Here is a 12,959-nt window from a genome sequence, read left to right on the forward strand (position 1 = left end):
ATCCCTGCTCTGTCACGTACCAGCTGTTAACGGCACAAGTTGCTTAATTTCTGGGCGCTGTGACCTAGGGATTGCTTTCCCCATCCAGCCGCCCACCCAAAGCTGCAGAAGAGAAGCAAGAGGCTGGTGACTGGGGCGGCTCCGGAGCCCAGGTGGAGCCGCAGTTCGCCTACCACTGAAGGGCTGCAGTCACGGTCCGCGTAGCCGCCAGGGGGCAGCAGAGGTCCGGCCCCGCCAGCCTGGAGGCCCGACTGCGCCTGCGCGGCGCCCGCGGCGGCCAGGGACGGGAAGTGGGCGGGGCCGACCGGCAGCAGCTTGCGGGACGCGGAGCCGCGAGGAGACAGCTGAGGCCCGCGGAGATCTGGGGTGAGGAGGCCGGGGGGGACGGGATTAGAGGGCTGACGGGGCTGGGACGAGAGTCAGGCGCGCGCCCGAGGCGCACAGGGGTGAAATGGGACCGAGGAACCGGAGGGGTGGAACCAGAGGGCTGGGGAGGCAAGGAGGCCGAGACGAGGCTCACATGGGTGCACCCAAAGGGTGCGGGGGTGCAGTGCGGGGGGCCGAGGAGCAAGAGGGGCCGCTGCAGACCTGAGGAACCCGAGGCTGGGAGTTGGGGGGCTGGGGAGCCAAGGGGGCAGAACTAGGGGGCCGGCGGGGGTGTGGCCGAGCCGAGGGCCTGGTAGGGACCGAGGGCTATGAGGCAGAATGGGGTACTGAGGGGGACGCGCCCCATTTTTCGAGATTTGGCCTCTCCCCACCCCCCCAGGAGCCTCTGGGCCGGCACGTTGCCCCATATCCCCCCAGTCAGTGCACCTTCAGGGGCCCAGTCTGCCTGATGGCCCCCGGCTCAGCGGCCTTCCTAGCGTCTGTGAAGCGAGCGTCAGCTGCACAAGTGCTCGGGCTGCAGCTGCTTCAGCCACAGGTCTGTGAGCCAGAGCCTCAGGCGCTGAGGCCGGGCACACTGCCGCCGGGTTCGGTCAGGCAAGCCCCTGAACCTGTCTGTGCAACAGGAAGAACTGGCTCCGGCGCAGGGATTTCAGCACAGGGCTTGACACACAGTGAGGCCCACTGCATGGTGGCGGCCTCCTTCGAAGCCTTCCACCCTGCGAGACCGAGTCACACATGTCGTGGTGGCATTCCCTGGGACAAGTTCCTTGGGCCCAGCTGAGCTCTCACCACGGGGGATAGAAAGTGGGGCCGGCCAGCACTCTGAGGCCATCTCCAGTCTCTTCTGTTGTCAAATTTCGCTCTTTTCCTCCTACACGCAAGGTGGAAGTACCACAGGCACGGGCATCCAGAGACCTTGATTGAGTTCGCTTTGCCCTTTCCACCTGTGTGAGACCTTAAATGGGTGCTTGCCCTCCTAGAACCTATTTCTTCATCTGCAGTGTAGCCTGACAGTATGTACTTCTCAGCGTAGTTGTGAGAGGTAAACAAAACGAATGCATTTCTGAAAGCCATGAACCTCTACACAAGTTCATTTGTGGAATTCCTTTAAGATACTGCCTGAAGGCCGGGCGCGGTGGCTCATACCTGTAATCCCAGCACTTTGGGAGGCCGAGGTAGGCATATCACCTAAGGTCAAGAGTTCCAGACCAGCATGGCAAAACCCCGTCTCTACTAAAAATACAAAAATTAGCCGCGCATGGTGGCAGGTGCCTGTAATCCTAGCTACTCAGGAGGCTGAGGCAGGAGAGTTGCTCGAACCTGGGAGGTGAAGGTTGCAGTGAGCTGAGATCCCACTATTGCACTCCAGCCTGGGCAACAAGAGCGAAACTCCCTCTCAGAAAAAAAAAAAAAAAGGATACCACCTGAAGCCAACCGAGTCTTTTAAGACCTGGCGCTGCTGCCCACTGCACCCTTCAGAGTGGTGTAGCTTCCTCAGCCCACACCACCCGCCAGTCACTCTTCCGTCTGCCATCACACTTACCACCTGCTGTACACAAAGGGCCATTGTGGGCTCCCTGACTACAGGGAGCTTACAGTCTATCAAGAAAGTCAGGCCTGTAGAAAGAAGTGGTCGTTGCACAGCAGTGTGACTGTGCTTAATGCCATGGAACTGTACACTTAGAAATGGTTAAAAGGATACATAGTGTGTATATTTTACAACAAAAAAAAATTTATATATGTAGGAAAAAAATCTAGGATTTACATCTAACTATTATCAGTAGTTATGAATAAAGAAATAAGAATCTCCTTTGGTAGAAAAAAAAGGTTGGCCAGGCATGGTGTCTCATACCTGTAATCACAGCACTTTGGGAGGCTGAGGCGGGCAGATCACCTGAGGTCAGGAGTTCGAGACCAGCCTGGCCAACATGGTGAAACCCCATCTCTACTAAAAATACAAAAAAATTAGCCAGGCGTGGTTGTGGGTGCCTGTAATCCCAGCTACTAGGGAGGCTTAGGCAGGAGAATCACTTGAACCTGAGAGGCGGAGGTTGCAGTGAGCCGAGATTGCGCCACTGCACTCCAGCCTGGGTGACAGAGCAAGACTCTGTCTCAAAAAACAACAACAACAAAAAAAAGTTAACATGAATGATGCTTTTGTTACACTATAGTGGTGCAGTTTCCTTTTCTAAGGATTGCTGGGTTTTTTTCATTACCCTGATTCTGCAGTTAAGCAAGACTCAACAAGTATTTTTTCTATGTCCCCTAAAAAAGTGCGGTTGTTAAACCCTGCATTCATTAAGCTTAGGAGTCAAAACTAATGCACTAGAGGAAAATAAATATTTTAAATTTTTAAAAAAGAAAACTTTTTACAAGTCAGATGTGAGCAAAAGTTCATAGAGACATGAAAGACAGCATGCTGGATCCAAAGATGGGGGGATTTCAGCAAAGCCTGGAAGGATCCGCGAGATCTCGGGAGGCAAAATGGAAGGAGGACACCACAAAACAAGGAGGAGAGGGGCTGCCCTAGGGTGGGGGGTACACAGAAATGGAAGGAGGAGCCATGAGAGAGCCAAAGCCCAGAGTTAGTGGCCAATGAGGGACATGTCAGGGATAGAAGGAGTCAGAATGACTTCCCAGGTGTCATCACAGTTAGGGCCCAGGTTCACCAGCATGAACCCCACCCTGGGACTTTGGGCAAGTTCCTTAGCTCTTCTGCTACAGCCTGCCGTGTGAAGTGGCGATAACCACAAGAGGTTGTTGGGAGGCTAAAAGCCATCCCAGGAAGAGTGCTCAGAGCAGGGGCGGATGGCAGCTGGCAGCACCGTCAGCCACACCCCTGCAGCTGCCCCCCCCCGATGAGTTCGCTTTGCCATTTCCCACCTATGTGGGACCTTAAATAGGTTCTAAGAGGGTGAGCACCCATTTGGTGTGCAGAGGGGCCGTGATCCAGGAGGAACCAGCTGCCAGTCACATTTGGCCAGACTGGTCCAGGCAGGCGGTGCTGGGATGCAGGAGTCCAATGTCCCTCCCATGCCCACCCCAGGTTCTTGGTGATTTGCACAGGCTCATGCACACGTCCCTCTTATTCGGGGTTTTTCACTGGTGTGCCCTGCTCAGGAAAGCCCAGCACCAGGCTCCGCCGCCTCTGGTGCTCTCCCAGCCCTGCCTCCTCCCTGCGGCTTGCCGCTGGCCTCCATGCCATTCCTGATGCTGTCTCCTCCAGTTGATCCCTCAAAGAACCACAGCACTGTCCCCTGCCCCTGCAGGTACTCCCAGGGCTGCCTCTGGTTTCCCTTGGTGAGGAATTTCTCCTTCCTGCCGGGTGTACCATGGTGTACGTCAGATTCAGGAGCTTATTGGGAAAAGGAAGGAAATGATTCCTGTCACTTTTGACTTCTGGGCTCCAGGGAGGGAAAGCTGTGTCCTGGTTTCTCTCCTCACCCCTTGCCTTAGGTTGTTGATGCAGAAACAAGGGTGCTTGGTCCCCAGCAAGTAAGATGGCCCTGGGCACCCTGCCTTTCTAACAAGGGCAGGCAGTTGGCACAGGCCCTGAGAGTAAGCCAGCCTGTCCCCTCTACAGATGCAGACAGAGCTTCGCACACAGACATCACAGCCCCCAGACCTCACTTAGTACACTTGACACAGACACCATTGAAGCCTGTGCAGGTAGTGGGCACAAGACACAGAGCAGGCAGGTGGCCACAGTGAATCAGGGTCTGCAGTGCAGACAGGAGGAGCCACCCTCCCTGAGGGAACAGGCCGATTGTAGGGAGGGGCTCCCGGCACAGGAGAAAGTACCCCAAGGTCAGGAGGCACCTGCATCCCAAAATGTCCAGCAGACGTCACCAGCAAGTGGGGTGGAAGTGAAGAGTCTTGAATTCTGCCCTTGACAGTGGGGCTTTACACTGTGGGCAGGGGTTTCTCCAGGGGGGCCCTCTGTGTGCTCTAGGGGGGAGCATGCTATCCTCTCACTTGGATCCTAATCATAAATTCACATGAGCACATTTTGTGGTGAGACGGTAGAGCCTTCAGATCACTTGGAATTGCAAGGGAGTGGGCGGAGGCCCCAGGCACTGGCAGTTGCTGGGGGCAGCTCTGCATTGTTCACATTCTCCCAGAAGCTCCAGGGGGCCAGGGCAGTCCCAGGCAGAAGAGGGGCCCTTGGCCGCTTTCACTGCTTGAGGGCAGCCAAGCTTGCTGGGAAATTCACACCATCTTCGAATGCCTTACAGCTCTGCTGGGGCATGGCTGGCAGGCCCTGCCGCCTCCTCATTGACCTACTAGGGCTCCCAGCCTCTGCTCATTTCTCCAGCTCACAGTCTTTCCTTTGTGGTTTGAATGTCAGTGTCCCTCCTGCTCTCAGAGTGATTTTTCCTTATTTGTTTTATGTTCTTTTTTTTTCTTTTTTGGTAGAGATGGGGGGTGGGGGGTGGCAGTCTCACTGCCCAGGCTGGTCTTGAACTCCCGGCCTCAAGCACTCCTCCTGTCTCACCCTCCCAAAGCCCTGAGATATAGACCTGAGCCACAGCGCCTTGCCAGTTGTTTTATGTTCTTTATCCTTTTACCTGCTTGCCTTCTGTAACCTGGGCTGCATTAAATTTACTCCTACTTGTGAGTAAATGTGAACCATAGCAATGAATTTAGTCTATCCCCAGAACCTTCAGTAGCAAGCACCCCTATTCCTACATTATTTGTACGTGTCTACTTAAAATAAATTACCTTTCGATTCTGCCTCTAAAAGAAGAGAAGGGTTTTGTGTTTTGTTAATTTACCACCCTTCACCCCTTGCATTCCAAATCCCTCATTGATCAGACATTTAACTTGGTGCTGGGACCTTTCCCTCTGCCCACCCCATTCTCTTTTGTGTTTTTTTATCTTTAGGCTTCCAGAAGGCTTGTTCCAAGTTAGCAGTTCCTAATAAGGACAGCCCTTTTGTGGGCTGTGAGCTCCCTGCATCTCTTACTTCCCACTCTCTTCATCCTGCACCTCAGGCCCCTGCCGCAGCCACCCTTTTAGCAAAGTTTGTAGGCAGAGTCTGTGGCTATTCTAAGACTGATGATTCTAGAAGATTCTCCTTGGCTTCTTCATTCAGTTTTCAGAACCTGGAAGTCCTCATGAAGGTGATGGGCTGTGAAACTGTTCCCCAAATTCTCCACCCTAGAACTTGGGGTGTTCCTCAGAGTGTCATGTCCGTTTGTCACCATAGAAGAACGCAGTTTTTCTCCCCGGCTTAGTAACTGCGTAGGATTTCTTTTTTATTTTTTTCTGGATCCAATCTCATCCACTACTGCGTAGGACTCGCTGAAGAAAGTTTCCCAGCCTGAGTGTTAGACAAAGCCCAAGGTGGAGTCCCCTCTGTGGGAGGGTTTGGAGGGGTCAGGCACCGGAGAGGAAGGGGGCAGGAGAGAGAAGGGTCCATGCTGAGCGGGTGCTGGCAGGGAAGCCCAGGTGTGGGGCCTGGAGGTGAATCCCCGGGGCGATGCAAAGAACATGGAAAGGGGGGCACTGGAGAGCTGTTTGGGCATAGGCAAGGCAGGCAGGCTGGGGAGGCGACTGTGGAGATTCTGAGTTAGGAGAGAAGAGGAGCCAGAGCCACCCTGAGAGGAGGCTGTGAGGCACCATGTGCCTCTTTCCAGTGAGAGAGAAGCAGGTGAGGGAGTGAAGGCACAGGCTTTGCGATCCCTCTTCGGCCCTGTCTTCCTTCCTGACACCTCAGGCGAGGGACTAACCCTCTCCAAACCTTGGGATTCTCATCTGTGAAATGGGGGCTTGTCCTGGCTCCTGGGGTTTTAGGGGCAACTCCCAGGGCTGGTCAGCTCTGGGCATTCCTAAGGACTTAGGGAGGAAGAGCCCACATGCCCCACAGTGGGGTCAGCACCTGGAACTGTCCACAGTGCCCCTCTTCCAGCCAGGGCTTAGCAGGCCTGAGCTGTTCTAGGCTCACAATTCCCTCCTCCTATTAGAGAGCATTGAATAGGCTCAATGATGTCCCAGGGCACCTCCTGTCTGTCCCAGATTAACCCTCCGCTTCTCTCCTGGCCACCCCTTGGGTGGCCCCGGCAGCCTCTGGGGATCCCTTCCTGCTCCCACTCTGGCCTATCTCCAAAACAGCCCTGGGCCAGCCTCCTGCATCTTGGCCCTTCTCTTTCTTCCCCTGAACACCACTAGAGCCCCAACAGGTGTCCCTCCTGCTATCTGGTCACCACGTCCAGGCTCACAGACCTGGTGACTTCACTCCCTCACCTCAGAGCCCTCCTGGCTGCTCGGGACCCATGATCAGGTTGAACCCCCTCACCTGCCTCAGTGCCTGGCCTCAGCATCCCTGTCCTGCTTTTCTCTGGCCACGCTGGCCACCCTCTGCCAGGAACAGTCTTCCTCCTCTGTCACTTCTTGACGATGTCCACCCAGCTGCTGCTCCTGGCACCATCTCCTGAGACTGGGTCTCTGGATGCCCACAAGTCCCCACCTGGACTCATTTCAGGACAGTGGCCAGGGTTGTCCCTCCACTTACTAGTGGCCCTGAACCGTGAGGCCATGCATCTGCCACATGGTGCTAGGTGGGCACCTGCATTGCTGGTGCCGTGGCCCCCCTGATTCTGCTGACTCTGACATTTCTCCCCAGGGTGAAGCCTGGAGACCCTCTTGCCCTGGCCCAGCAGCAGGCCCCCGGGATGCTCTGGGCATGTCCTCTGGAGCCCCACAGAAGAGCAGCCAAATGGCCAGTGGAGCTGAGGAGACCCCAGGCTTCCTGGACATGCTCCTGCAAGACTTCCCAGCCCCGCTGAACCCAGAGGACCCTCTGCCATGGAAGGCCCCGGGGACGGTGCTCAGCCAGGAGGAGGTGGAGGGCGAGCTGGCTGAGCTGGCCATGGGCTTTCTGGGCAGCAGGTAGGCCTGTGCACCCCCAAAGGGGATGGGGAGTAAGGGCAGGGCACCAGGGCCGACCAGGGATGTGGCTGCTGCTCCCCCACACGTCCAGCCCCACACAGGGATCTGCAGCCCCAGATCCCTATGCAACACCATGTGGAACTCCCCTGGCTGCTGTGGCAAAGCACCACACGCTGGGCACTCAACACAGCCGAAGCTCATTCTTTCACAGGGCCGGAGGCCAGGGTCCAAGATCAAGGTGGTGGCTGTGCCATGCTCTCTCAAAGGCTGCAGGGAAGAGTCTGCTCCAGGCCTTTCTGTTAGTGCCTGGCCTTGACTTCCTGGAGGTCCTTGGCTTGTGGACTCATTCCTCCTAGCTGGCCTTGTTGCACGCAGCATCTCCCTGTGTGTGTCTGTGCCTTCACACCTCCCCACCCTGCCTGCTGTGTGTCTGTGGCTCCTTCTCTTGTAAGGACATGGGCATTTTGGACCAGGGGCTGCCCTCCTACAGTGTGACCTCATCTTTATTTATTTTTCTTTTCGTGGAGAATGGGGTCTCGCTATGTTGCCCAGGCTGGTCTCGAATTTCTGGGCTCCATGGATCCTCACGTTTTTGCCTCCCTAAATGCCAGGATTACAGGCATGAGCCACTCCAGCCAATGTGACCTCATATGAACATAACTAATTAGATTTGCAAAGACTTTAACTCCAAATAAGATCATATTCTGAGCCACAGGGGGCTGGGACTTCAACATACCTTTTAGGGAACACAATTTAATGCATAGCAGCTGATAAGCAGTACGTCCTGTTTCCGATCCGTGTGATGGATGAGGAGGCAGAGGTGGGTAGATGAAGAGGCTGGCCTGAGGCCTTACAGTCAAGGAGGGGCAGGGCCACATGGCACCCCGGCCACCACGATCTGAGAGGTAGCTGGCACTGTCCCCCTTCCACAGATGAGGAAGCTGAGGCACAGAGAGGTAGCACAATTAGCTTAGCAGATTTTGGGGAAATCTGGTGGGTGTCCACCAGCAGACAGTGTGTAGCTGTCTCCTAGGCTGACCTCAGAGGTCCCTTCCTTGGAAGACCCTTGCCCTCCCCTTCATTTATTCATTCATTCTGGAAGTATTTGTCCCATGAAAGATGGTGAAGGACAAGGTCTCTTCTCGAACCCTCTCTGCTCAGACAGGGTCTTGGAGTCAGGCTATCTGGCACAGGGGACACCTCATGGAGGTGAGCGGGCTGGTGGGCCACGTGCTGTTTCTGTGAACCTAGTCCCTGGCTGAGGGGATGTGCCCATGGTCCCCAGTGCCAGCATCACCCAAATCCAGCATCACCCAAATCACCTGAAATATCACCTGAAGCCATGACAGGCCCGCAGCCATAGCTCCCTCTGACAGAGCCTCCATCCTCGGTGGCTGCCTCAGTATCCCCCAAGTGTGCACTTCCTTTGCCCCTTGCAGCAAATCAACTCTGTTCTTGACACCCACCAAGGGCCTATTTTCCTTGACCCCAGGCCCCAGCAGAGTCAGTGACTTGTGCTCTCCCTGGGCGGCATGGGCACAGACGTTGCTAAGTGTCAGCCCCATGCAAGGGCCATGCCACCCAGCATCCCCCGCAGCTGCCTAGAACTCAGGAGGAAATGCCCAGTGACCACGCTCCATGAGGTCGTGGCATGCGCAAAGGGTGTTATTGGCTTGTTTTGAGGAAATATTCTAGAGATGTGGCACAAAGTGAATCAGGCCCCAGTGGTGGAGCAGAGTGGGCCCAGCAGGGGTGCCGCGCACGGGAGATGAGGGAAGGCCTCACGTTCTGCCTTCTTGAGAGGAGCAGGTGGCACTCTGCAGGGAGCAGGGGAGTCCAGACCAGGGAGTTCTGCAGCCACTGGGTCTTCGTGGAGGTGGCATGGGGCCATCGCTGCCTTGAGGCAAAAAGCCAGGCCCAGGACAGAAGGGTTGGTGCACTTTGGCCCAAGCATGAGGTGACCGGGCAAAGCCAAGCGGTGCCAGCCCCAAGCTGGGGATCAGATGGAAAAGCCATCCCGGGGAACGACAGAGCCCAGGGGTTTGCTGGGCCTGCGTGGGGCACAAGTGCCGAAGACGGACAGGCCACAGCACCGGGGTGACGACATCAGCCTTCAGTTCCTGGGCAGGGGGAGAAGGGCACAGAGCAGGGCCCCAGGGAAGGATCCAAGGTGGGAGGGCCTGGAGGGCTGAGGAGTGAGTAGGCAGTGCAGGTGACCTGCCCAGGAGGGCCCCGAACCAAAGCTGGGGTCAGTGCTGGCAGCACAGGGGAGGGCAGTGGGTTTTGGTTTTGATGCGAGAGCAGCCAGACTTGTTGAGCGGCTGCTGTGTGAGCCACCTAGTGATGGGTGCGAGCAGGAGGGGCGCAGAGCTCCCGAGCCTCCTCAGCCCCCAGGAATCCACCTTACATGGTGAACTAAAATGGAGTACTTGAAGGTGTTATATGTTCCAGCCATCTTATTGGATTTATTTTGTAAGTTAGTTTTGTTCTTTTCTAGCATCTTCTTTCACACGCAGGTGTAGATGTGCATAGGTGTAGTTAGCACTTGGGGTCTGAGCCTCACACGTTGTCTACACTAAGCCCAGCTGTCTACACACACACACTCACATGTGCCCATACACAGTCACGAGTTCCACCTCCGAGCTCTGCTTCCCGTGTCCCAGCCTGAGGAGGGGCTCTTGGGCATGAAGGGCTTTGAGCATCTTGGTCCCTGAGCTCTTTCACAGACCGTAAAAGGCATCCTTCTGGAGGCCATCCAGGAGTCAGAACATCCGGTCCACAGGGGGCTATTTACGCCTTGTCTCCCCTCTTGTTTGTAGCCTCCTGTCACATATTTGAGTCCCTGAGCAGTGCATACCGTACACTAATGATTTGAGTGTGGTTTTAGTCTCTGCCACTAGACTATAAACCCCTTGTAACAGCCCCTGCCCCAAGGTCGGTGAGACGTGTTTCTCAGGCGCCTGGGCCTTGCACATACCTTGGCTTGTCCCTGGAGCATCTTCTTGCCTTGTGTAGGAGCCTGCTCTGCAGGGACCAGAATCAGGGTGGATCTGCATGGTGCAGTGACTCAGGGCTGAGGGCCTCTAGGGCGTGTCCCAGGCCAGACCCTGGGATGAGGCGTGAGCTGTGTCCAGGAAGAGGACGATGGTGGCCCTTGGCCAGGCATTGTCTGGGTCCCCACAGCCGGAAACTGCCGCCCTGCCCCAGCAGCAGTGGCGGGTGGGCAGGAAGCTGAGGCCTGGCCTCACCGGGACCAAGGGAAACAGGCGTCCTTCCTCCCTGCTGTGCAAAAGGAAAACCCAGCAGTTGGCAGGAAACCCCCAAATGGCAGAGGAACTAATTTCTCATGTCTTGGCTGGTTGTTTTTCAAAGGCAGTTCCAGAGGCTTCTCCCATGAGTCACCCTTTCATTTTAAAAATCAGGAATCCACTGAGCATGGTGGCTCATGCCTGTAATCCCAGCTACTCGGGAGGCTGAGGCAGGAGAATCACTTGAACCCGAGAGGTGGAGGTTGTGGTGAGCTGAGATCACGCCATTGCACTCCAGCCTGGGCAACTAGAGCAAAACTCCGTCTCAGGAAAAAAAAAAAAAAAATCTAGAATCCATCCCAGTAGATTCCTCAGACCATCAGTAGATACCTTGGGTGCCCAGCCCCCATGGAACAAGACCTGTCAGCCTGTGCTATTGGAAGGTCCTCGCCTTCCAGTTAAAGCCGGGAGTGTTGGCCCAGTGCAGAATCACCTCGCCACCCCAGGCATGCTCCCCGACCCCCACTCTCAGGGACAGGCACACGGGTGAATGTGTGTCGCCCAGCTTCCAGGGCCCCTGCTGGGTGAGAAGGCAGATTCCAGAGGTCAAAATGCATGTTAGAGGCCGTAGGGCCACTGAGGGAGCGACCCCTTCTGCCCAGAAGAGCCAGGGATGGCTCAGAATTTTAGACACTCCTCCCCACTGCCTTCCTTCTCAGCCACAGATGGCTTCAGTGTTTCTTTCCCTAATCTGCCCCATGGCTCTCTTCTGCCCTGCCTACCTGCTAAAAGACGCTAACCCTCCTGTCGGTTTGCTTTCAGCCTGCTGCAACCTCCCTTTCTACCCACTACGCCTCCTCGACTGCTCAGCTCTGTTCTGTGACGTTGAAAGCAGTGACCCAGTCTCACTTCTTAAAACGTTTCCTTCGTGGCACCCAGAAGGCCACCCCTGGAGTCATCCCCACTTTGCTAGCCATGCTCTGGCCCTGTGGGACTCAGCCCCCTATCCTCATTCATTCCGCAGCTCCATCTCCTGCCCAGACCATGTTCTTGCAGGCCCTCAGGCCTCTTGACCTCCATGGAACACAAGTCGCTGTGGAAACAGAGCCCATTGCCCATCCCCTGCCTGACCCTGTTTTATCCCCATCAGGGTAATTAACTGTACCATGAGCCTTCTAGTTGCTCAGAAGTGGCTTCTAGAAACTTCAACACTGTCCTGGCCCCTCCATTTATACTGCCCGACTCTGTCCGCTCCTGTTTGTCACCATGGCCCTGCCCAGCCCAGGTCTTGGACTCTGTCCTCTAGACAGTTGTCCCCTCCTTGCCAGCCCACCCTCCACACCAGGGTCAGAGAGGCCTAAAAGCCCCATCTGATCATGCCATGTCTCTCTTCAGACAGACTAAAGGCGGCCAGGTGCGGTGGCTCACACCATTATCCCAGGGCTTTGGGAGGCTGAGATGGGAGGATCACTTGAGGGCAGGAGTTCAAGACCAGCCTGGACAACATAGCGAAACCCCACCTGTACAAAAAATTTACAAATTAGCTGGACATGGTGATGTCTGTAGCCCTAACTACTGCCTGTAGCCCTAACTACTCTGGAGTCTGAGGTGAGAGGATCTCTTGAGCCCAGGGGTTTGAGGCTGCAGCAAGCCATGATTGCACAGCTGCACTCCAGCCTGGGAGACAGAGCAAGACCCTGTCTCTAAAAATAAATAAATAAAACACAGACCAATGGCAGTGCTTCCCTGTTAGCATAAAGTTTGGCCTGCCCTGTTCCCACCGCCCCTCACCCTGGCAGCTCCTATGGCCCCATCCTCCCAGGGACCTCGTGGACCACGCACAGCCACTTCCTCTACTGAGTGTGCCCATGGGTCCCACACCCCAGGATCAGCTTCCTGGAGCTGCTGTACAAATGACCACAGACCCAGCAGCTTAAACAACGGAAGTGTGCCTCATGGTGCTGGAGGCTGTCATCTGAGATCAGGATGTTGACAGAACTGGCTCCTTCTGGTGGTTTGTGGGCAACCCTTGGCATTCCCTGGCTTGTAGGCTCATCCCCCAGGTCTCTGCCTCATGTTCCCATGGCATTCTCCCTGTGTGTGTGTCTGTGTCCAAATTCCTCCCCTAACGTTTTTGGGTTTTTTTTGTTTTTTTTTTTTTTTGAGACAGCATCTCGCTCTGTCACCCAGGCTGGAGTGCAGTGGCACAATCTTGGCTTACTGCAACCTCCACCTCCCAGGTTCAAGCAATTCTTCTGCCTCAGCCTCCTGAGTAGCTGGAACTACAGGCATGCACCACCACACCCGGCTAATTTTTGTATTTTTAGTAGAGATGAGGTTTTACCATGTTGGCCAGGCTGGTCTCAAACTCCTGACTTCGTGATCTACCCGCCTCGGCCTCCCAAAGTACTGGGATTACAGATGTGAGCCACC

The 12,959-nt window shown here is 55.5% G+C and overlaps 1 protein-coding gene across 1 annotated transcript in view; it reads left to right on the forward strand.

Annotated features, from left to right (window-relative positions):
• The first annotated feature begins 213 nt into the window (after window positions 1-213).
• Window positions 214-12,959, forward strand: part of PPM1F (protein phosphatase, Mg2+/Mn2+ dependent 1F) — a 33,539-nt gene continuing 20,793 nt past the window's right edge. The window contains exons 1-2 of the mRNA XM_003780180.5: window positions 214-366; window positions 7,013-7,278. Coding sequence (XP_003780228.3) covers window positions 7,073-7,278 — 206 coding nt within the window. The 5' untranslated portion in view covers window positions 214-366; window positions 7,013-7,072. The remainder of the gene's footprint in view (window positions 367-7,012; window positions 7,279-12,959) is intronic.

Source organism: Pongo abelii, chromosome 23 (assembly GCF_028885655.2).
Source record: "Pongo abelii isolate AG06213 chromosome 23, NHGRI_mPonAbe1-v2.0_pri, whole genome shotgun sequence".
In the NCBI taxonomy this organism is placed as follows: Eukaryota; Metazoa; Chordata; class Mammalia; order Primates; family Hominidae; genus Pongo; species Pongo abelii.